This window comes from Nomascus leucogenys, chromosome 11 (genome assembly GCF_006542625.1).
Source record: "Nomascus leucogenys isolate Asia chromosome 11, Asia_NLE_v1, whole genome shotgun sequence".
Taxonomy (NCBI): domain Eukaryota; kingdom Metazoa; phylum Chordata; class Mammalia; order Primates; family Hylobatidae; genus Nomascus; species Nomascus leucogenys.
In genome coordinates, this window is record NC_044391.1 from 2,998,072 (window position 1) to 3,020,103 (window position 22,032).

Consider the following 22,032-nt stretch of genomic DNA (forward strand, 5'->3'; position numbering starts at 1 on the left):
GGTGGATGGAAACTGCTAAAGCTTATCATCATGATCTGAACCCTTGAGCTATCATACTAATGCCTGCAAAAGACTGAATTTTTGTCATATTTAGCATGTGTTAAAATTTCACCTAAAAATAATTCAGCTGCCAAGTAAAGTGCAATTAAAATACTTCCAAATAATGGCATCGACTTAAGAATTATGGAGATTTTTTTCATTAAGAATAAGCCATTTGTCCGGGCACGGTGACTCATGCCTATAATCCCAGCACTTTTGGGAGGCTGAGGCGGACAGATCACCTGAGGTCAGGAGTTCGAGATGAGCCTGGCCAACATGGCGAAACCCTGTCTCTACTAAAAATACAAAATTAGCTGGGTGTGGTGGCGGGCACCTGTAATCCCAGCTAATTGGGAGGCTAAGGCAGGAGAATTGCTTGAACCCAGGAGGTGGAGTTTGCAGTGAGCCAAGATTGTGCCACTGCACTCCAGCCTGGGTGACAGAGTGAGACTCTATCTCAAAAAAAAAAAAAAAGAATAAGGCATTTGATATAATTTCTTTGCATAACAAAATACAAATAAAACTACATTCTATTTCATCTAAACACTTTCTCCCAAGTCATTCTCTCTCAGCTTCATCCCTATGCCACTTCTAAGTCTCTAAGTCCATCTCATTTCCAGCTCTCTCCTAGGGGACAGACATCTTCAGCCCTCTTTAAACTTCTTAATCCCTGGGCAGCACCTGGCCCACCATAATCCGTGTAGTAGTTACTCAATTAATATGTAGAATAATGAAAAACTAACACTTTAAAATAAAAATTTTAAATAATAATGAAAATAGTATTAAATAAGAACAAATAATATTTATTCAATTATGGATTAGAAAGATAAATTAGATATGGCCCACCCATTGAGGAGCTGCCATTTCACTAGGAGCGAGCCTTTCAGATACTTACAAAAATAGCTAGAAAACAGGTATAATGTGGAAAACAAGATGCTGTGAACATCTAGGACCCCTGGATTCAAGTGCAATGCTTTCTCTAGAAATGTCCTATTGTCACTGAAAGAATACTGAAATGAACATATTTAAAGAAGAGTTTTCTTTTTCCATTTTTATAGTTTATAAAATACTAGTGATAGTCCTTCTCCTTCATATAACTTCCTTCAAGAGTTGAGAATATGAATCTAAGAAGACTTTGAGTGCTGCATATAATATATGTGCCTTACAGAGCTTCTCATGTCATGCATCACAACTACAGGGTCACTTCATGTCAGTGTGCATTGTCTAAGTATTGTGATCTACAATTTTTTAACCCTCAGTGCTCTGGTGATTTTCTGAGCTACACCAGATGTTTTGGCCTGGTTCCTTCCTTCCTTCCTTTCCTTTCCTTTCCTTTCCTTTCCTTTCCTTTCCTTTCCTTTCCTTTCCTTTCTTTCTCTCTCTCTCGCTCTCTCTTTTTTTTTTTTGACGGAGTCTCACTCTGTTGCCAGGTTGGAGTGCAGGTAGTGGCTCCTACACTCTACTTGACTCACTTCAACCTCCGCCTCCCAGGTTCAAACCATTCTCCTGCCTCAGCCTGCCAAATAGCTGGGACTACAGGCGCATGCCACCATGCCCAGCTAATTTTTGTATTTTTAGTAGAGACAGGGTTTCACCATATTGACCAGGATGGTCTCAATTGTCCTGGTTTCTATGTCATTAGTGATTATTGGCAGGGATTTATTTCTAACACTTACCTAATATTGACTTTAATTCTTATAATGGGATGCATAAAATGCCAACCAGTTTTAATAGTCTAATGTCTTTAGAAACTGCTCCTTCCAAGTATGTTGTAAACAGAATCTACTTTCTCTCTTTATGAGCCAAGTTACCCATTTATTTCTATAGTATCATTTATACTTGGAGAGATTTCAGTTCAGTGAACATTGTCTATGTGACATATACTTTATTTCCCTGTATATGAATGGATAGTTGGATGGATAAATGAGTACAGAAAAAAACAGATTCTAAATGTTTACAAAATATTTTAAAAATATCTTTCCCCAAATGAACTATATTCCTTTTTAAAAAAGTGACCAATTTATGGGATGCATTAAATCTCAATTACAAACATGCAATAAATGGCAGTGGCTTTCAGGGAAGCTTTTGCTAAGAGTGAATATATTTATATTACACATCAGTCTGCATATCTCAAGTTGCATTAAGCCTTTGTGCAGTCCTATCTAAAATATATTTAATTTCCTCCTCTCTGTTGCTTCCTGCCCACTAATTTTCCTTAGGGATTTTTATCTCCAATCCCTGTAATACTCCCCATCAGGAGTGCATCTGTAGAGATTTTCCCAGGGGCTACTCAATGTTCCCAGTATAATTAATGAAGCTATGGAGAATATTTTGCCTTCCCTGGCTGTGATGTTCTATAGAGTATTTTCCCACCCCCCACTGAAACTGCTCAGCCAGAAACTTAAGATTTGCAAGTACCACTGTTATCTTGGAGCATCACGTATCACAGTCACATAGGGAGCCTGTTAAAACACAGATTGTTGGGCCCCAGCCCCAGCCCCAGCAGGTCTGGGATGGAGCCTGAGCATCTTCATTTCTAACTGGTCCCCAGGTGATGCTAATGCTGCTGGTCCAGGCACCACACTTTGACAGTCTCTTCCTTAGAGAAGCTTGGGCACAGTATTGCCAGATCTTGAATTTTCTTCTAAAAGGAGCTGCAGAATCCATGAAAGATGTTAAATATTGGCAACAGTTGTTTAAAAACACCACATGAACCGAAAAAACACAACTACGGTCTGAGTGAGACTTGGGGGCTTCCGTTTGGCAGCTTTTTGGTCTAGATTCACATTAAGTAAGAAAAACATTGTGCTAAATAAAACCTCAGGTCCTGACCACTGAATACAATGGGGGAAGCACGTAACGTTATCTTGCAGAGTAGAATCAGCACTCTCCACCACATTTGTTCATTCTCTAACTTCCAAACCATTCCTAAAGCCCTCTGGGTGCCTAAGAAATGTGACCTTTTAGCACAATATTTTTCAATAGACAGAGAACCATCTGCCCCATTAATGGTCATTGTGGACATTTTTCAGAAGTTTTATAATAGGCCACTTTTTTGTGACTTAGATTGGATCCTATTCTTAACCACAGCATCTCTCATCCCCTATAAAGGAAAGAGAGACAGAATAATATAAAAAGAAAATCTTTTGGATGTCTCCAGGTTCCATTTTTAAACATGTAACTTGAAAATTAAAGAATAAGGGAGACAAATCATGCCTTTGGGCCAAATTTAAAAGTCAAGAAGAACACAATCGCTACACAATGTTCTACAAGTTCACCTTACAACACTCAACCCATTAATTCAACAAACGCAAACCAAGCAAACGAGAAATTACTGCTGGAGGAGACAAATATGGGTTGTAGTTTTTTTTTGCTTGCTGAAAAAAGTAACACTTTGTTGCAAATAAAATATGCTTCCCTGAAAGGCCATAATTTTGACTCTTTTTGAGAAGGAACTAAGTGGGACAGAACTCATACTCATGAGTTCTGTAATTTGGGCCCCAGGAAGGAACACAGTAAAGGGGAGAGAGCAATAGAGAAGATGTCTGTACATCAGAAATGTTAACAATACTCTTCTGCCAAATGGATATGAGCCTTCAAGCCTTTTGACAGTTTGGGTACATTCTTCATCCATAAAATGAAGAACTTGGATTCGTTCACTCATTTATTCAACAACATTTTGTTAAGCCTTCTGCAATGTGCCAAGTCCTATTCTAGATGCTGGGGATCAAGCAGTGAAGAAAACAGATAAAGACCCTTGCCGATGTGGAGCATACATTCTAGTGTGGGAGACACAATAAGTAAAGTAAAGAAGTCAGCCACGCAGTGTATTAGGAAGAGAGTGATATTGACAAAAATGAGGTAGGGATGGAGAGTGCAGTGGAAAAGGGCATTAAATAGGGTGGTCAGTGCAGCCATCTCTAGGAAGTGACCCTTAAGCAAAAGACTGGAAGGAGGTGAGGGAGCAAGTCAGGAGGATGTCTGGAGAGACAGCACTGTGCTTGCACGACAGCAGGTGCAAAAGCCCTGAGGCAAAAGATAGTCTGATGTACTTTAGGAACAGCCAAGGGGAAGCGTGACGGCAGCTGGGTAAGCAAGATTGAGGGAAGGTAGTAGCAGAGGGAACTGAGGAGGCAGTTGCAATTGATTTTGCTGTAGGGTGGCATAGGCTTTTGAAGGACTTTGGCTTTTACTGTGAGTGAGATGGAAGCCACGAGAGGGTTTCAGCTGAGGACAGATGTGATTTGACTTAACATTTAATCAATAATGGATTGCGTGGGGGAGGGGAAATAATGGAAGCAAGAAGATTCATTACCAAACTATTGAAATATTTAGCTGAGTTGCTAATGACTTAGACCAATGTGGAATGTGGAGGACATAAAAAGGAATCCAAATTTGCATGTATGTATACACACACACACACACACACACACACACTTTATTATAAAGGAGGAAGTGACAGCATATGTTTAAGGATTTTATGTTGCATGTGAAAGAAAGATGCATGGAATCAAAGATGATGTTAAAGTTTTGGCCCAAGAGGAAAAGATAGAAATATCATTTACTGACATAGAGAAAATATAAAATAGAATACAATTTTTTGTTTAGGAGTATGTAGCAGAAGTTCAGTTTTGGTTATGTTCAGTTTGAGATTATTATTAAATACTCAAGTGGGGATTTTGAGTAGGTAGTTGGATATATGAGCCTGGAGTTGAGTGCCAAATATAACACGTAAATTTGGGGGTCATTGGGTATTTGATTGTATTAAAAAGTCATCATACTTTTTAATGAAGCTGGATGAGATCAGCCAGGAAGTGACTGTAGATAGAGGAGATGTCCAAGGGCTGAATCATTGACACTCCAACATAAAAAAAAAAGAATCAGAAAAACGGAAGCTGAGAGGAGGCAGCCAGTTAATGCCATGCTCATGGGAACTGAGCCAGATTACTTAATGTTTTACTGAAATGTAGCATACACAGAAAAGTGCACAGTTTCTTACTCTATACCCTGATGGAGGTTTGGAAAAGGAATATATCCACATAATCAACATCCAGATCAAGAAACAGAGCATAACCAGCACCCTAGATATCCACCCTACTAATATCTCTATATCGGCAGTTAACATGATAGATTAGTCTTACTTGTTTTTAAAATATCTGTAAATGAAATCATACAATAAAGTCTTTTTGGTCTGACTTCTATTATTCAACATTATATTATGAGGTTTATGAGATTCTTCTATGTTTCCTGTGTGATTGTAGTTTGTCCATTCTCTGCTAAGTAGTAGTCAGTAATCTACTTACAGTTCATGGGCATTCATGTAGTTGTGAGTTTAGGGCTGCTACAAATAATGATGCTACAAACATCTGCCTTTCAGAGAGCTAGATATTGGAGTGTAATGACTGCTCATAGATCTTATGTGTACTGCTTTGATAGATACTGTCCTTTTCTCAAACTTGTTGAGCCATTTTGATTTTTTAATATTATTTCACACATAAAAGAAAAATTTATCAGAGGATCTCTGTACGTTAAATTATTACATTTTGAAGTAACTGTCACAGAAGAAATGCACTCTCTAAAAATATGTTATATAAACTGAACATTAGTCTTTAGTGTTTGTAATTTTAGATTCTTCCCCCTCTGTAGCTGTATCTTGGAGAGTCTAATTCACTTATTTCAAGGGTATGAGTGAGATTTTCTGGAAGTTTTCGTTAACTTCATCTATATCAATTTCTTGTGCACAATCTAGACAACACACCAGCTCTCTGAATTTCCTAACTAGCTCTCACATCTCTTTCCTGCTCCCGCTTCTTCCTGCCATCTTGTTAAGCCTTTGACAGGTCTCATGTACAGTCATTACCTACCTATTTCCTGAAATTCTCTCACACTTTGCTCTACAAATCTGCCTGCTCATCTGCATAAGAGTGGCCTTTTAAAAAAACAAACTCATTCCTGATCATATTTTAAATCATTTTCATTCTCTATTACCTGCAAAATGAAGTTTCTGTGCATTTAGTGAACAAATATTTATTGAGGGCCTAGTATGTGCCAAGCACCTCACTGGGCACTGAGGATTCATCAGTGACCCAACATAGTCCCTACCCTCAGGTACTGATGATTCACCACTTTGACTGTTGCACCATTCTGTTCTAGCAGTTCCTAACTACTTGTGATTCTTCTACCTTTACAATTTTAATATTAATGCCTTTATAATATGGTAGTTTCCTAGACTGCCTTTCTCTCTTTTGTCCGCCAAGAAAAGTCCTAGGCCTCCCGAGGGACTCAGCATCAACTCAGTTCATCCATCTCTCGCTCCATCTCATGACTTCCATGAATAGCCCATTGTTCTTTCATCTGTTGTTCTGTCAACCTTGAACATATTTTCAGTTACAGTTATTACACTGTAATTATCAGTCAGTGTGTCTGATAATCTATCCTGTATTTGTGAAATGATGAAAGTCAAAAACAGTAGTTTAGTCTGTTTTGTGTTCCCAGGATCTAGCTTAGTGCTTGGCTCAATAAATGCGGGAGGTGTGAGAGAGGAAAGGAAGGAAAGGGGAAGGAGGAGGGAAAGGAAAAGGAAAAGGAGAGGCTTTTGAATTCTTGAAAATAAGTGATAGGTCACGTACAATCTTAGAGTCATGGTGTCTTTTAACATCATGTGCTCCAATCTTTTCATTTAGAGTTGGGAGAAATTAAGGCCCCTTAGCAGATTGGTTGCTTAAGGCTTTTCCCAGAATAATTCTCTCTCCAGCTTGCCAGGATTCTCAGTAGGAGGACCCAGGTGGCATTCATTACGATGGCTTCCATTTTCCTAATCTTTTTTCCCAAAGCTAACCTTATTCCCACTTAGAGTCACTATGACTGTCGCTTCCCTACCCAGCAGTTACTCCACGCTTTCTTAAGCAAATGAAAAATAGCTTCTATTTACCAAATAGTTGACACGTTTCAGGACAAGGAAATGAGAGAAGATGTCACAGAGAGGGGAATTGCTTTTAAGCAAAAGAAATTATAGTCTATGAAATGAAGTTGGGAAATAGAAAAGAAAGAGGGGCAAGTGAAGGGTTCTGCTGAGGCCACCTCCAGGCCATTCATCAAAAACTTCAGGAATTTTCTTAGAGTTGCCCTAAAATAATAGTATTAGCTATTTAAAAATGACCTCAAGAGACATGAGGTTCTTATATTTATTTTTATTCTGGGAACATATGCATTGAGGTAAGAATTTTCAAACACTTGCGTATATTCTGTACAAAATGTGAGCTTTATCTTGTTTCTATTTTGAATTTCAAACAAATTTATGACGAGTAAGCAATAGCTATAAGTTTGACTTTAAATGAAAAATGATTAAGAAAAAGAAAAGGTGGTGCCATAAATTGTGTTCAGCAATTTGTTTTGGGACATAATGGAAAACTATGCATGACTTCCTTGCAGGTAGAATACATGTGCCAAAAAGACAATGTTTACAAACATGAAAAGTTAGATCCATAAGTTACTGTGTTTTGTGAGATCATCATTACCTGCTATTCCTGACCTTATTATATTAAAAAAAATGCCTGTGTCATCTTAGGCTATTCTTCCACCCAATCATAAAAAGGACCATATTCTTACTATGTCAATACATTGCGTTTTTTGTCTTGGAATTTTATACTGGTAGGTGTCCATTGTTGGAGAATGAGATTTACTCTATGTTCTGCACGTTTTGGATATGTGTCAGGCAAATGAAGGATGCACAACTTAAACTTTTATATTGTGAGAACATCGTCTATCTGGAACATTTGTTTAAAAGCTCATAAGTCAAAAGAAAGACATTCATACTGAAAAGATTTTTATAAAAAAAGGGGCAACTTGGATTTCAGTCTCTCCCTTACACACACAGAAGCAGCAGCAATTGCTATTCTGGTGACTGTGGAAGAAAGCACCCCTGCCTTCTGTCTCCTGAGTGTCTTTTCTGCATTTGCTAGACAAGAGCTTTTTTGGAGCAAGACAGTGCTCAATGGTGCCCACATAAAAACAATTAATGTCAAACTGAAGGGAAAATGTCAACGCTGAGACATAGAAATGACTGTGATTTCAGACTGTGGGCTACTGTTAGTACAAGCCCACCTCTCCCCGGAAAGAGAAAACAGAAAACTGCATCAGCAATAGCATCTCTTTTTTCCTTCCATCCACTCCATTGCACAGAGACAAGCTACTCTTCTGCATACCTCCATCTGCCTACCTTCTGATGCCTGGCAGCTAAGTAAGCCCTGATTGCATTACCTGTGTGCCTAGCCTGGAAGCAAGAACACGGGCACTACAAAAAAAAATCACCGTGACTTTTTGGAAGGAAGAAGAGTTCTAAGAAAATCTGGCTTTCTTGTTTAAATTTCTCCCTCCACATATAAAATATTGGCAGTGGCAGGGCAATACTGACATACTTTGAGAAAGGCAGGTTGATCTGTTTCACCTACTACCTTGATATTGGTTGTCATCTTTAGTAGTTAAGCCAAATGATGCACAATGAATAAGCTGGCACTAAGGATTAAAAACACTTTTTGAAAATACTTTGCTAGTAATTTTCCTAATGACTATATTTTCGTTCATTCAACAAGTATTTACAGGCATAATCAGCCCATGAAAAGGAGAAATCAGAAGAGGGAAATTAAGGAATATATTACAAGAAAATATCTGAGAGCTAAACAAAAGTACTGGTCTTAAAGTCTAAATAGCAAGTATAGGAATGGAGTAGGTTCGGGTAATGCGTAGGAAACTGGAAGATGACAGATAAATGAAAAAGACTTAATTTTTTTCTCTCCAAAAGAAAGTTAAGGTAGAAGGGTGGGGATAAATGTACCAGAAATGTATTATCCAAATATAAACCATGCTAAAACATGTAAGATTTTCAACAACTGAAGAAAGAACTTAAAAAGATACATATATGCTTGTTATTAGGAATGTTCCCTTTGGAAAGCCACGTGGGTTATGGTGTTGGAACTGAAACAAATAATCTGATATATTCTAACATACAGCCTAGCAGAAAATTATAGTTGCAATTTCATACTCATATAAATCTTTATTGTATTTGCTTTAAACTTTCAGAATCAATTTACATGCAAATAGTTAAAGTCATAATTATGACTGCTGAACAAGATAAAAACGGACCATTTATTTTATTTATTTTATTTTTTTTGAGACGGAGTCTCACTCTGTCCCCCAGGCCAGAGTGCAGTGGCGCCATCTCGGCTCACTGCAAGCTCCGCCTCCTGGGTTCACCTGCCATTCTCCTGCCTCAGCCTCCTGAGTAGCTGGGACTACAGGCACCCACCACCATGCCTGGCTAATTTTGTATTTTTCATAGAGACGGGGTTTCACCGTGTTAGCCAGGTTGATCTCTATTTCCTGACCTCGTGATCCGCCCACCTCAGCCTCCCAAAGTGCTGGGATTACAGGCGTGAGCCACCACACCTGGCCAAAAACTGACAATTTAAAAGTGAGTTTAAGCTAACGAGAGTTGGAAGTAAAAGGAATGGCAGGTAAATGTCCTCCTGTCATAGAGGAGCCAAGGGATACTATTTTTAATAAGTGAATCAAGAGAGTTTGAGTATGTTGCTTGAGATTGTAGAGGTGACAGGGAGGAAAGGGCACTAGTGATAGAACTCTATCACAAGCAAGGAGAAAGGGCAGATGAGAGATGGAGTCAGAGATTTAAAGCCTCCTCAATCAGAGCAGAATATTATAGTCAAATTCTAAAATCAGTTAAGAAAAATCATTATACATGCACACACACACACACACACACACACACATGAAAAAAGCATTACACACACACATATTTAAATAGAAATGTGTAAGTAAACCCCAGAAATTTAGGAACAGAAATGCTAAAAATAATTGTCAAGAAACAGAACTAGGACATAGAAGTGATCATTGCCTTTCCAACTCCTCTGAACAACTTTTAAGAAACTCTATCTCTGTTTCATTGATAAATAATAGTTTTTTAGGTTACTATCATTTAACAAGCATATATTACACCTGTCACTGGTCTAACATGAATTATCCCAATTCTCTCAAAAGCCCTATGAAATAAATTCTATTATTATTTCCATTTTTTAAGATATATGAATATTGGAGGACAAATTTAAAAAGACTTGTCCAACATGATTCTGTCACTCAGGACTTGCATTTGGCCTGGAGTAACAGAAAACTAAATCAAATAATAGCTGAGACAAATTAAGGATTTTTAATTTGTGTTTTGTTCAGTTTTTATTTTCTTTTCTTTTTTTCTCATGTAGCCGGAAGCCTGAAGGTAGTGTCTTGGGTGCCACTGGCTGAGGTGGGCATTGTGGGTGGTAAGAGAATTTACCAAGACAGTAATAGGTAAAGAAAGGCAGATTTATTAGAGAAAGTATGAAGATACGTTGCAAAGGTGCAATGGGCAGCACAGCAGAGAAGGGGCTGTCTGCAAAGAGGCGGGGATTGGAGGGAAGTTTCATAGGGTCATGATGGAGGGGTTATGTGCAGAATGAGGTCATGCTGCTGGAGTTACCAGGACTACGTGCTGAAGGAGATATTTGGGAACAGAATGTTGTGCCAGTGGGTTGTCTGTGATTAGCTATCCCAGATTGTTCTCCCCAACCTAGGGCCCTTTCCTCATTGTTGCTTACTTATCTTATTAGGATTCTACAGGTGGTTTCTCCCCTGATTCAGGAGCTCAGGGATAACAAGGCTGAGTAAGGCCCCTATGATTCTTGTGGCCTTTTTCTCATAGATCAAGATGCCTCTGTAGCTCTAGCCGTTCCATTTACATTCTCTACAGTAAAAGGAAAAGAGATCTATATCAGGAAACACATTTTCCCAGAACCCTCCAGCAGGCACCTGCTTACATGTGATTTGCCATGTGGCACATGTGGTCACCCAGCTGCTAAGGACATTGGAAAATGGATATTTTTTTTTCAGTTGGACATATTGTTGGCCTGAGTACTGTTGGGTCTCTGTTAGGCAAGAAGGATAAAATAGATAGTAGATAGCATTTAGCAGAAGGTCCCAGCTAGAAAATGGTAGAATGGTGTTCTGAAATCCAATAAGTTATATTCATAATAAGCTAGAAAAAGGATCTGCAATATGAAAGTCAGGAAGAGCCATTTAATAAACTGATATCAATATTTTACTTTTAAATCAGAAGACAAGAAAAAAAAACTGTGTTTAACAGTCACTATTCCAAGGCCTTCACAGGCAGTGAGAATGGTCAAAGATGGAACAATTGAGGCCAAAGACAAAGAATCATTCTCACAGCAGAGGAAGAACTAACGGGATTGAGTTACCAAGGGCAAAATACCCTCTTCATTTGAAGAGAAGAATCTAGCTTGCAAAAAGGTTTAAAATAAAGTTGGAAGGTATAATTAAGGTAATTTAAAACAAATTTATTTCCAAATGAGAAAATTATATTTCAGCAGAATTGTCATTAAATTATAAGTTAATGAGGAGCTACCTGTGCCTAGTTCACTAATCAGTTTTCAAGTAATGCAGTTTTAAGTTTGTCGAACTGATTTCATAATAAGCAGATAAGCAGCATGCTTAATACCCAAGAAATTGCGATTGCTCCCCTTTTTCTGTTTCACATACATCTTACTAAGGAAATTAGCAGTGCTTTTTTCTTTTAAAATCCTTTTTTATGTGATCTCTTCAAATGGAATTATTTTTGTAATGAACAACGATTATCAGTTATAATTACAGACCCCGCTTACATTTATTGTCTATGGTACACAGCACTGAGGCAGATACAACCAAAGTAATAATTAACACTGAGACTGCTAGGATTCAAAGGCATAATAGCAAGTGTTTTCATAAGAGTGACATGAGACTGTTGGAAGAATCATTTCAGGCATGTGGGGGATTGACATGAAATCCACAGAAATGAAACTTTGGGGGTTCCGTATATGAGCACGCAATTAGCATTTTCTCAGTTGTACAAATGAACAATGACTCAGGAAAGTAGCAGGAGGGAAGGGAGGAGGTCTCCCCAGTGGATGCTAAGAATACACCTGAGACTCCCAGTGATAACAGCTGCAATCGTCTCATTGTGAAAACTTCAACAGAAACAAACATCTCTCCGTTCTTCTACTCCGTGCCATGGACGTTGCTCTTTGGGGGAGTTTCAATTTTTCCCGTTGAAGAATTCTCCTTAAGTTCATTTTCATTTCATTTCACCACGTTAAACTTTTCCCATTTGGCAGAGGAATGTCAAGAGGACTAGGACATAATAGAACTGACAGCCTGAACTCTTCCTTAGACTATCAGGATACCATTTAGCACAATAGTGCTTCACTTATCTGAAAAACAGATACTTGAGCAACGAGTTCTTCAGAATACAGCCCAAAACATCAACCAAAGCATAATAAGTATGTCTACATAGCCAACATAGATGCCCAAACCCTTACACAAAAGCTTCTGTACTTTATTAATTGGAGGGCTTGCTAGTCCCATGTTATATCCAGGACTCCTAATGTTTGCAAACTATTCCAGTATAGTTCACATTACAACAGAAATGCAAAAAGCCAGCATTAAAAGCCCTCCAGCCAAGAATGGTTATTGAAACTTATAACAATAGAGGAGATATAAAAATTAATTTCAAAGGACATAAATCATAAAGCATGGAACTCAGTCTCTTTCATTTACACATTCATTTATGCAGTCAACTCAGTGATTATGAATCTATTACCTATTTTATAAAAAGGATGCGAGGCAGAACTATGAGATCCCACGTAAGTTATGAAACAACACACACCCTTTCCTTCTGTCTACTTTCCCACAGGAATCCTAGGTAGTGGGCATATGCCATGTTTGCTATACTCTCCCCTCTTCTGGTCATTGCTTCCTTCCCAGATCCAATTACTTGGTTGTCATGGACACTGCTAAGTTCTTACCTGATTGATTGTTCAAGAGGTAGACCAGTCAGACCTTTCCCAGCATTCTTGTTACTGAAAATGAATGAATTAGTCAGACCTTCTCTAGTGGTGAAAGACACCATATGTGACAACTCTTGGTGAAGTTGGTGGCCATGGGGAAGAACCTGTCAGTAGGGAAAAGAAAAATGCCCTCAGGAAGAGAGCAGAGTAAAGCAACCAAAAAAGCCCTTGTGCATTCAATCTCCAAATTCCTGATGATCTTGTATTATAAATGCATTCTTTGGCTGCAGTTTGTCCAGTTTTTCCTTCAATTACAGGAAACGACCCATTGCACTTGATACTTTCTCCTATTTCTTAAGTTAGTTTGAGTTGCACCTTTGTCAACTGTAGCTTAAAGATATTTGAATAACATCTGAAAATAATTATGCATCTTTCTTTGATTTGAGTAATATTATTATGCTAGTTGTCCTAATCATGACAATATTGAGTCCTAGTATGTTTCCTAGCTTTTTGTTTATTTGGGTTTTTTGTAATTATGTATGATTGGCAATCATTTCTCTTTCGGTATAAGATAAAAAAGAGAACACTTTGACTATGATATAAGATCTTCACTGCTACCTAACACAGAGAAACTATACCAGAATTTTTTCCAAAATTCTAGATGTTCAGTATAGTATCGAAAGTGCAGTAAGTTATCAGATAGTCCTTTCTGACTTTAACAAAAGGCTTTCCGGCTCATGTACCATCTTTCACCATGAAAAGATTCTTCACTGCGTCATTAAGACAAATGCTCAGCAGGATGAATTCTGATGCACGCCAGTAGTGAGAGAAATGTGTTCAGCCAGGTGAGACAACACTGACTGAATCACACAATGTTCCTCCTTACTCACATCACACACTGCCACCCCCTTATGAGGAGAGGTAATCAGAATGACACCAATACCAATGACAGCAATAGTTTACCAGTAAATAAAAAATAAATATAAAACATTAAAAAATGGGACCTTTACATGTCTCACCAATATTAAAATATCTTGTTTAAAATTATTATATATCCCAGTAACTTTTAAATATTAATTCAATAGAGGACGAGATAAATAGTGAAACACAGAGAATTTTTAGGGCAATGAAACTACTCTGTGTAGTTAAATCTCCCCAACTCTTTCTAATGCTGTACCTATTTCTGGTGTGAAACTAGCCTCTGGTAAACATAAAAAACTGTATCTTGCCCTCAGTTATAGATACTTTTACCAATGCAGAAAGTTGGCATGGAGCTAGAAATGTCTAAAGCTTGGCCATGAGCCTACAAAATATTATACCACAAACATATTTTTGAAATCAGTGGTTATTATTCTTAGTTTAAAATTATCTATTTTGAGGAAAATTGATTTTTAATTTGTTAGATAATTATTGTGAAATGCTCTTCTGTGTCTGCATAAAGCTTGGTGAGCAATAATTTTGCTTCTCTCTTGCAGCTATTCTGTACTGTCTTTTTAAGTCCTCCGCCAACATATAGAGTTCAAAGTCTCAGTATTTCTCACCTGGACTACTGGACTATTACAGCTTCCTAACCGAGTTACTCTTCTTTGGATTCTCAGCCTCAAATCCATCCTTGACCTGGCTGCCAGATAATCTGTCTGAGATGCAGCCTAGCCCTGGCATCACATTTTTTTACTAATTATCTCCAGACACCTAAATGCTCTTTATCCTCTGACCACAACTCTAGTTTGTTGTCGCAACCCCCTCCCTCTTTTCTAATTCCTATTGGACTACTTTTTGTTTGCTCTAACTCCTGCCATGTTAGCTCACCTCTGGTTCTTTTCCCAGTTTTCTCTGCTCAGGATTCCCTCTTTTCTTCCCCATCACTCTGTGTTCCCTGCTCCTCCAGTTCCATCTTGAATGTTACTGTATACATGACAGTGTATTATCGGTGCCTTAAGTCAGGAAGCAAAAAAAAACAAAAGACAAATCAAACAAAAGTAGAAATAACAAAAAAAACAAGTGGCAAAGCAATTAAACTAAAAGACATTATTTCATTGAAGAGGGAGCCAAGTCAACTACAACAATATCAGATGATGACCTAGCTCTTGTGTCATCTTCTCTTGGAGAATTTTGTAGGGGTTTCGGCCCAGAATGTGTTGTGTGTTCCAAATAATCACCCAGAATGGAGCTTCTATATTTTTTTGTAGACTTGCTCTTTTCCATTATCTTGGAAGCCTAGTGAGATCATTGCTTTGTGTTATGAGGTAGGGATTAAGATTAGGAGATTAGTGAGACATTGACAGACAGTGTTGGGAGAAGGGAGAATACTGCATATTGTGTGGCATTGTGACTACCTGGTATAGAGAATTTCTAGAACTGTAGTTAACAGTTAAAGATACCAGATATAGCTGCTTTGGCATGAGTAGTAGCGCAGGAAGATTATGTTTGCATGTTCTGTTGGAAACATATTTGATCATATTTTAAACTTTTTAATAACTCTTTATCTGTAATTCAAGGAATTAGTAAAAAGTGCTTAGTTATTGAAGGGAAACATAGCAATTTTCTATTTATACAAATTTTAAAAAGCAGAAAAAGCTTTGTGTACAAAGAACATCTCCTTAGGAAAAGAGTAGTCCCTCAGGGACTTGAATTTACTTATGTCATTTTTACCCAAAAAAGGGATAATAAAACAAAATAAAACAAAAAACCTTTGGCATGCACATTGAACTAATGTGTCTTCCTGGAAGCCAAGCTAAAAGCATGTGTCTAATGACTGTGCAGTATTTAAGCTAATGCAAGTGTTATTTACATTTTTCAGGAATGGACAAATGAGGTTTTCAGTTTGGCAACAAACCTGCTGGCCCAAAACATGTCCAGGGATGCATTTCTGGAAAAAGCGTAAGTCACTCTAAGTTTATTGCTAAGGGCGTTGCTTCTTCTGAGTCAGTTTCCTTTCTCCTTTGTGAGTCTTCTGTTTATGCCACACTGACTTCTCACATTGATAAACACAAATTTTCCTTTGGGATCTGTTAGAGAACTGATACCTCCCCTGTTCAGAACTGGAAGACTTCCAAGAAAGATTGCTCTCTCCTCCAAGCTGCACATCCGTGTTATACACCTGGGCTGAGCTCGCATGAATGTCAGTGCTTTTGACACACAAAACAAAGAGCCACTTCCAAATCCTGGCAGCTGCGCTCAGAACTAAAAATTATTAATTTCAGACAAACTTCTGCTTCTACATCTGTGTGTGTCCTCTCAATTATTAATCTGAGGAACAGCATATGTTCCTCATTTATCTAGTTATAGATAGATGCTACAATACCTTTCCTGACTACTTAAATCAATAGGCTGACATCCTGATTCCATCCCATGTAGATGATCCCAGCAAGTATTAGTAAGAAGAGAAAGGATCTAAAGGAAAGAGAAGAAGGAAAATAAGGAAAGAAAAGCAAAACAAATTGCCAGATCACTCTGGAATTGCCACAGCCTTTCTAAAAATTGTTTGACCAAGGAAAATAATGACTTAGGCGAGATGAACAGCAAGGAAAGCTGGTTGTGTTCATTTTGGAAGCTGTGGCTGGTGAGGAGGTTAGGAAGTCTTTAAATCAAAACCACAAGTGGAAACATTAATAGGTGGTCCTCTATTTTGTTTAACAGAGTTCTGTCTTCCCTCTTCTTATGTAAGACATACCCATCATTCCAGACCTAAGACCTCAGCCACATTCCTTTGTTTTACTCTTCTATGAATTCCTTTTGCTTTTAGTCAATACCTCAGGTCTTCATTTAAGGGCTTTTTTATGGGATCGCCTCCTCCCCTGAGTTAGTTGCCCTAAGGACTCTTCATGCCTCCACCTCTTCCCTTCCTTTCTTCCTCTTTCTTTTTACCTTGTCTTTGATTTTATCATCCTTCTTCTAGAATATGTTTTCCAGACAACGTTTCTAGGACATTCATTCTTCCAGGAAGTGTTAGTGAAAGGGGACACAGAGGTAAATAACATGTTTTATCTGAAACATAGCATGTTATTGCTAGTTGGCTAATCAATCTCTACTACAAATGTCTATTCCAGAAAGATGTCTTCCTATGAATAGCTACTATGGACATGTCTTTTGGTGAACATATTGTTAGTATTTTTGTTGTACACATCCAGCTTTGGGATTGCTGGGCCTTAGAGTGTGCAGCTTCCTGAAGTAGAATTCTCTATGTATGCATCCATCAACAGTGACCTAGAGTTCTCATTCTGCGAATGAATACACAAGCAAACAATAAGCAAAATATGGTTAGTTCTCAGAAGCATACTATTGAGTGAAAGAAGCCAAACACAAGAGTATGATTCCCTTATGTAAGGTGCAAAAACAGGCAAAAGTAATCTATGCTATTTGTAGTCAGGATAACAGTTCCTTTTGGCAGGGGGTTTTGGAAGGGCTTCTGGAATGCTGCTAAAGTGACAATGTTCTATTTCTTAATCTGGGTGCCAACTGTGGAGACTTGGGCAGTTTGTGGAAATTCAGCAAAATGTACAAAGGCATGGGCTTTTTCGAGTGTATTTTATTCTTCAAGAAAAAAGCTTTTTTAAAAAAATCAAACCCTTGTTTTTCTGCTTCTCCAACAGCTATACTAAACTTAAGCTGCAAGTCACTCCAGAAGGGCGTATTCCTCTCAAAAAGTAAGCTTTGTGAGCATTTCTCATTATTCATTTTATTTTCCTTAAAGATCTGAATCCATGCCATGGCTCTGTTTTGTTTCTCCAGCAGCCTAAGTGGGAGTGTGGAAATGCATGGTAGCCCCGTCCTCCCTCACACGTCTCATGTCAGTGCAGCTGCTTTCCTCATACACATCTCCCCGGGACTTCCCTTTCCTCTGGCATTATTTTCCAGAAATACCAAGGCAGGAAGTGGGTGGAGGAAGTGGAGGGACCCTTGCTACTATGCCCAAAAGGCCATCTGAGATTCAGATCTGTTCTAGGAGTGGAAATTGGCTGACCTCAGTGCCTCTTTCTACCAAGATGGCTGTAGCCCTCAAGCAGGGTTTGCAACCTCAGATGCTAACTGGAGCCAGGCAGGGAATGTAAATGATGAAACAGGTCAGGAGGAGGAGGAAAAACTAAAGAGCAAACCCTGTCTAAAGGAGACAACAGCTCATCTCCACCATATATCATGTGGGACTGGTGAGCACCTGACACTAGGTTGTCTAATGTCTTTATAGAACCCATAAACCTAAATTAGTATATTAAATTGTCCAGTACTTAAGTTCTATTTTTAAATCAAATTAGTAACCAAAAAAAGTCCATCTCTAGGTCATATTCAGCCAAAAGTCTTTAACTTTTGACTTACTAGCTATTAGAAAGCTTCTGCGAATACACAAATTAAGCCAAGCACAGTGGCTCATGCCTGTAATCCCAGCACTTTGGAAGGCCAAGGCAGAAGGATTTCTTAAGGCCAGGATTTTGAGAGCAGCCTAGGCAACATAGTGAGACTCTATCTTTGCAGACATTTTTAAGAATTAGCCAGGTGTGGTGGCACATGCCTGTAGTTCTAACTACTAGGGAGGCTGAGGTGGGAGGATCACTTGAGCATGGGAAGTGGAGACTGCAGTAAGCTGGGATCATGCCACTGCACTCCAGCCTGGGCAACAATGTGAGACCCTGTCTCCAAAAAAAAAGGAAAGAAAATAAGAGAAATTAATTTAAAAATAAATAAAAATTAAAAATTAAATTTATTAATAATGCAATGTACACCTTGGGGCAATGGGTAGTAGCAGCAAGGGGACAGAATTAATAAGGATGTTTATTTTAGTGCTTAATATTAGAGATTATTTAATGCAGTATTTTTTAACTGGGTCAGCACCATAGTCCTAAAATATTGATTTTATACTAGACACCTTAATTTTAAAAAGCACGCAGTTGATCTTTCAGAAGACAGATGCAAATGCATGGAGGAATGGTTATCTTTTAGTTCGTTAAATATGAATAATAAATAGATTTGACTGAATGTAATATTTTGAGTTGGCATCATCTGTTAGTGCTGTGATCCATGTGCCATTTAAACCTCTCTCCTTTGTTGTGTTCACTTCACAGCATATATCGCTTGTTTTCAGCAGACCGGAAGCGAGTTGAAACTGCTTTAGAGGCTTGTAGTCTTCCATCTTCAAGGGTGAGCGTGTCGTGTTATGCTATAGTTTGAATGTTCAGCCCCTCCAAAACTCATGTTGAAACTTAATCCGCAATATGACAGTTTTGAGAGGCAGGGCCTTTAAGAGGAAATTAAGAGCCTCCATGATTAATGGGTTAATGAATTAATAGATTATCATGGGAGAGGAACTGGTGGCTTTATAAGAAGAGAAAAACAGACCTGAGCTAGCATGTTCTTCCCCCTCACCATTGGATTCCCTGTGCCACCTCTGCCAAAGTGGAGAGTCCCCACTAGCAAGAAGACTTTTGCCAGACGTGCCCTCTCCACCTTGGACTTCCCAGCCTTTGTAACTGTAGGAAATACATTTTGATTCCTATATATTATACAGTTTCAAGTATTCTGCTATATGCATCAGAAAACAGAGTAAGACTGAAAATTGGTACCAAGAGGTGGGGTTTTTGCTGATAACAAATATCTGAAAATGTAAAAGCAGCTTTGGAACTGGGTAATGAACAGAGGCTGAAAAAAGTTTATAGAGCCGGCTAGAAACAGCCAAGACTTGGTGAGGCCCCTTTTCACTCCTATAACCCCAATATTTCAATCTAGAATGACCCTTGCTTTTTGTAGATAAAAAAGTCACCTAATCAGGTAATATTTTAAAAACAGCCAAAAAAGGCTAACGTTATCAAGATGACAATTTGAAATGTGGTTTCAAACTTATTAACAATAAACCCTTCTTGATGTTTTTTTTAAGATATTAGCTAATGATAGTGTTGAGTTAGGAGGCAAGACTCAACTCTGGTGGTGGGGTATGAATACCGGACCAAATTAAGGACCAGCTAAAACAGGGGGAGCAGAAGCAGCTTTCCATAAGATATGCCCATGTCAGTTTACCATTGCCAGGGCAACACCAAGGAATTGCCACCACTTTCCACGGTAATGATCCAATGACCCAAAAATTGCCACTCCTATCATAGAAGTTTCTGTATTAACCACTCCTTAATCTACATATGATTGAAAGTAAGTATAAATACAACCGCAAAACTGCCTGAGCTGCTACTCTCAGCACACTGCCTATGGAGTAGCCCTGCTCTGCGGGAACGGGCATGGAGCTGTAACACTGCTGCCTCAGTAAAGTTATTTTCTTCTACCCTACCACTGGCTCGTCCTTGAATTCTTTCCTGAGTGAAGCCAAGAACCCTCGCAGGCTAAGCCCTACTTTGGGGCTTTCCAGCCCTGGATCAGTGTGAAGCCATTATGTTTAGGAAGATATTTGAAATATTAATTTCATCTCACCTTAGCATTTTAAAATGTTTAGTTTTAAGATTTATAAGCTATGTAAGCAATTAGTATGGTGCTATGTGCTTATAAATAAATATATTTACATACTTTACAGAGCTGTGCTCAGAAAGTTTTTACTGAGAGGGGTGTAGGATCTAAACAGTTTGGATAACACCTACTCTGCTCATATAGTGGTAAAGTAGGTGAGAGGACAAGCATGTAACATGCTTTTTGTTTTTCTGCCTGACACATACAAGGTACATCATAACATTAACCACCTCAAATAAAATAATTTGCTTGCATTTTGATTCATTTCTACATGACTTGCCCTAAAATGAGTTGTTACTATTGTTTCTGGAAGTCCATTGCATAAAACTTTTTTCTCGTGCAGAGCTCTCCTTTCATTATTTTTATCTTAGTATCTAAGCAACAAGGAAGCATTTACCTAAGGATAACATGACTTTATAGGAAGAACCTTTGAGCCCCTCAAAATGTGCCAGCAATGTTCATGTTGCACTGAATAAGTTTGCAAAACCATTCTTAGACTTATGATTGAATTATAAAAGTATTGAGTGCTATGGTTAAATTTATCAGCCAATTATTTTTGTGAAGACTTTTCAAAACAGCAAAGTTCATTAACAACTTTGGTAGGTCAGAAGAAAGAAATAAGAGCACCTCTTCACTATCACCTTTCTTCTATAGGCGGAAAAAGCTAATGAGGCTGCAAAAAGTGAGCAGAGCTGTGGAAAGGCTCCCCCAAAACATTTTCACCTTCATTTTATAAAGCAAAATAAAATGCTTGAACCTGCTTGCTATTGCTTTTTTGTTAGGTGCTTTGGAGTAGGAAAAATACAACAATTAAGGTCCTGTCCCCGACTGCAACAAATATTTCTTGAGCTCTTACTGTGTGCCCATAGGCATTGAGAATATGGTGGTGAAGAAAATGAAACTCAAGGTTTCAAGGACGATAGAGTCTTCTGGGGAAACTGGCCAATAAGCATGCCAACAAATGCGTCTGTAAACTGGGGGAAGTGCTATAAAAAGAAAGACTGGAGAGCTACTATTGAGAAGAAGGGAAGCTCATTCCAGAAAAAGAAAACAATGCATGCAAATCCCTGAGGCTGGAAATAATTTCCCTACTGGATTTAAGCAACTGAGAAAAGACCACTGCATTCAAGTATAAAGAGAAAACATGAGAGATGGATTTGCAAAGACATGCAAAGAATTTTTTTCACTTTGCAATCACTTCTGATTTTACCTTTTCTGGATAACGTCTGGTAAAATATAATAATGAAAATATTTAACTTATGAATCTAGCTAAGGGAAAGAAGGAATAGAAAATTATATGTATCAACCAATTCCCCATAAATTGTAATTTTCTAAACAACTGGATTCTGACCATTCAGTCAATAAATATACATTGAGTAATCTACTATGTTTATTATACGTTCAAACTTTCAGACCAATGTCAACTGCAGACAAATTTAAAAGGAAAATGAGATTCAAATAACATGAGTTATGTTTAAATTGGAAAAAATCATCTCTAACAAATGTAATGATAACTATCTAAAGTTGGAGATAACTTTAAAAAACAACCCCTATGCTAAAACTTTGAAAAATTATTATTCATAGTAAAGTATAATTTACTTGGACGACTTACAGAATTAGAATGCTTTTTAAAAATCTAAAAACCAAAGACAGTTTCAGAGCTAGGAAA

At 38.1% G+C, this 22,032-nt stretch overlaps 1 protein-coding gene across 5 annotated transcripts in view; it reads left to right on the plus strand.

Moving 5' to 3' along the window:
* The window catches only part of PLCB1 (phospholipase C beta 1), a 787,620-nt gene that overhangs the window by 492,548 nt on the left and 273,040 nt on the right, over positions 1 to 22,032 (plus strand). For all 5 annotated transcript variants that reach the window (XM_030821960.1, XM_003252590.4, XM_003252589.3 and 2 more), the window contains 3 exons: positions 15,724 to 15,803; positions 17,516 to 17,569; positions 18,980 to 19,055. In XM_030821960.1, the coding sequence (XP_030677820.1) occupies positions 15,724 to 15,803; positions 17,516 to 17,569; positions 18,980 to 19,055 (210 nt within the window). The remainder of the gene's footprint in view (positions 1 to 15,723; positions 15,804 to 17,515; positions 17,570 to 18,979; positions 19,056 to 22,032) is intronic.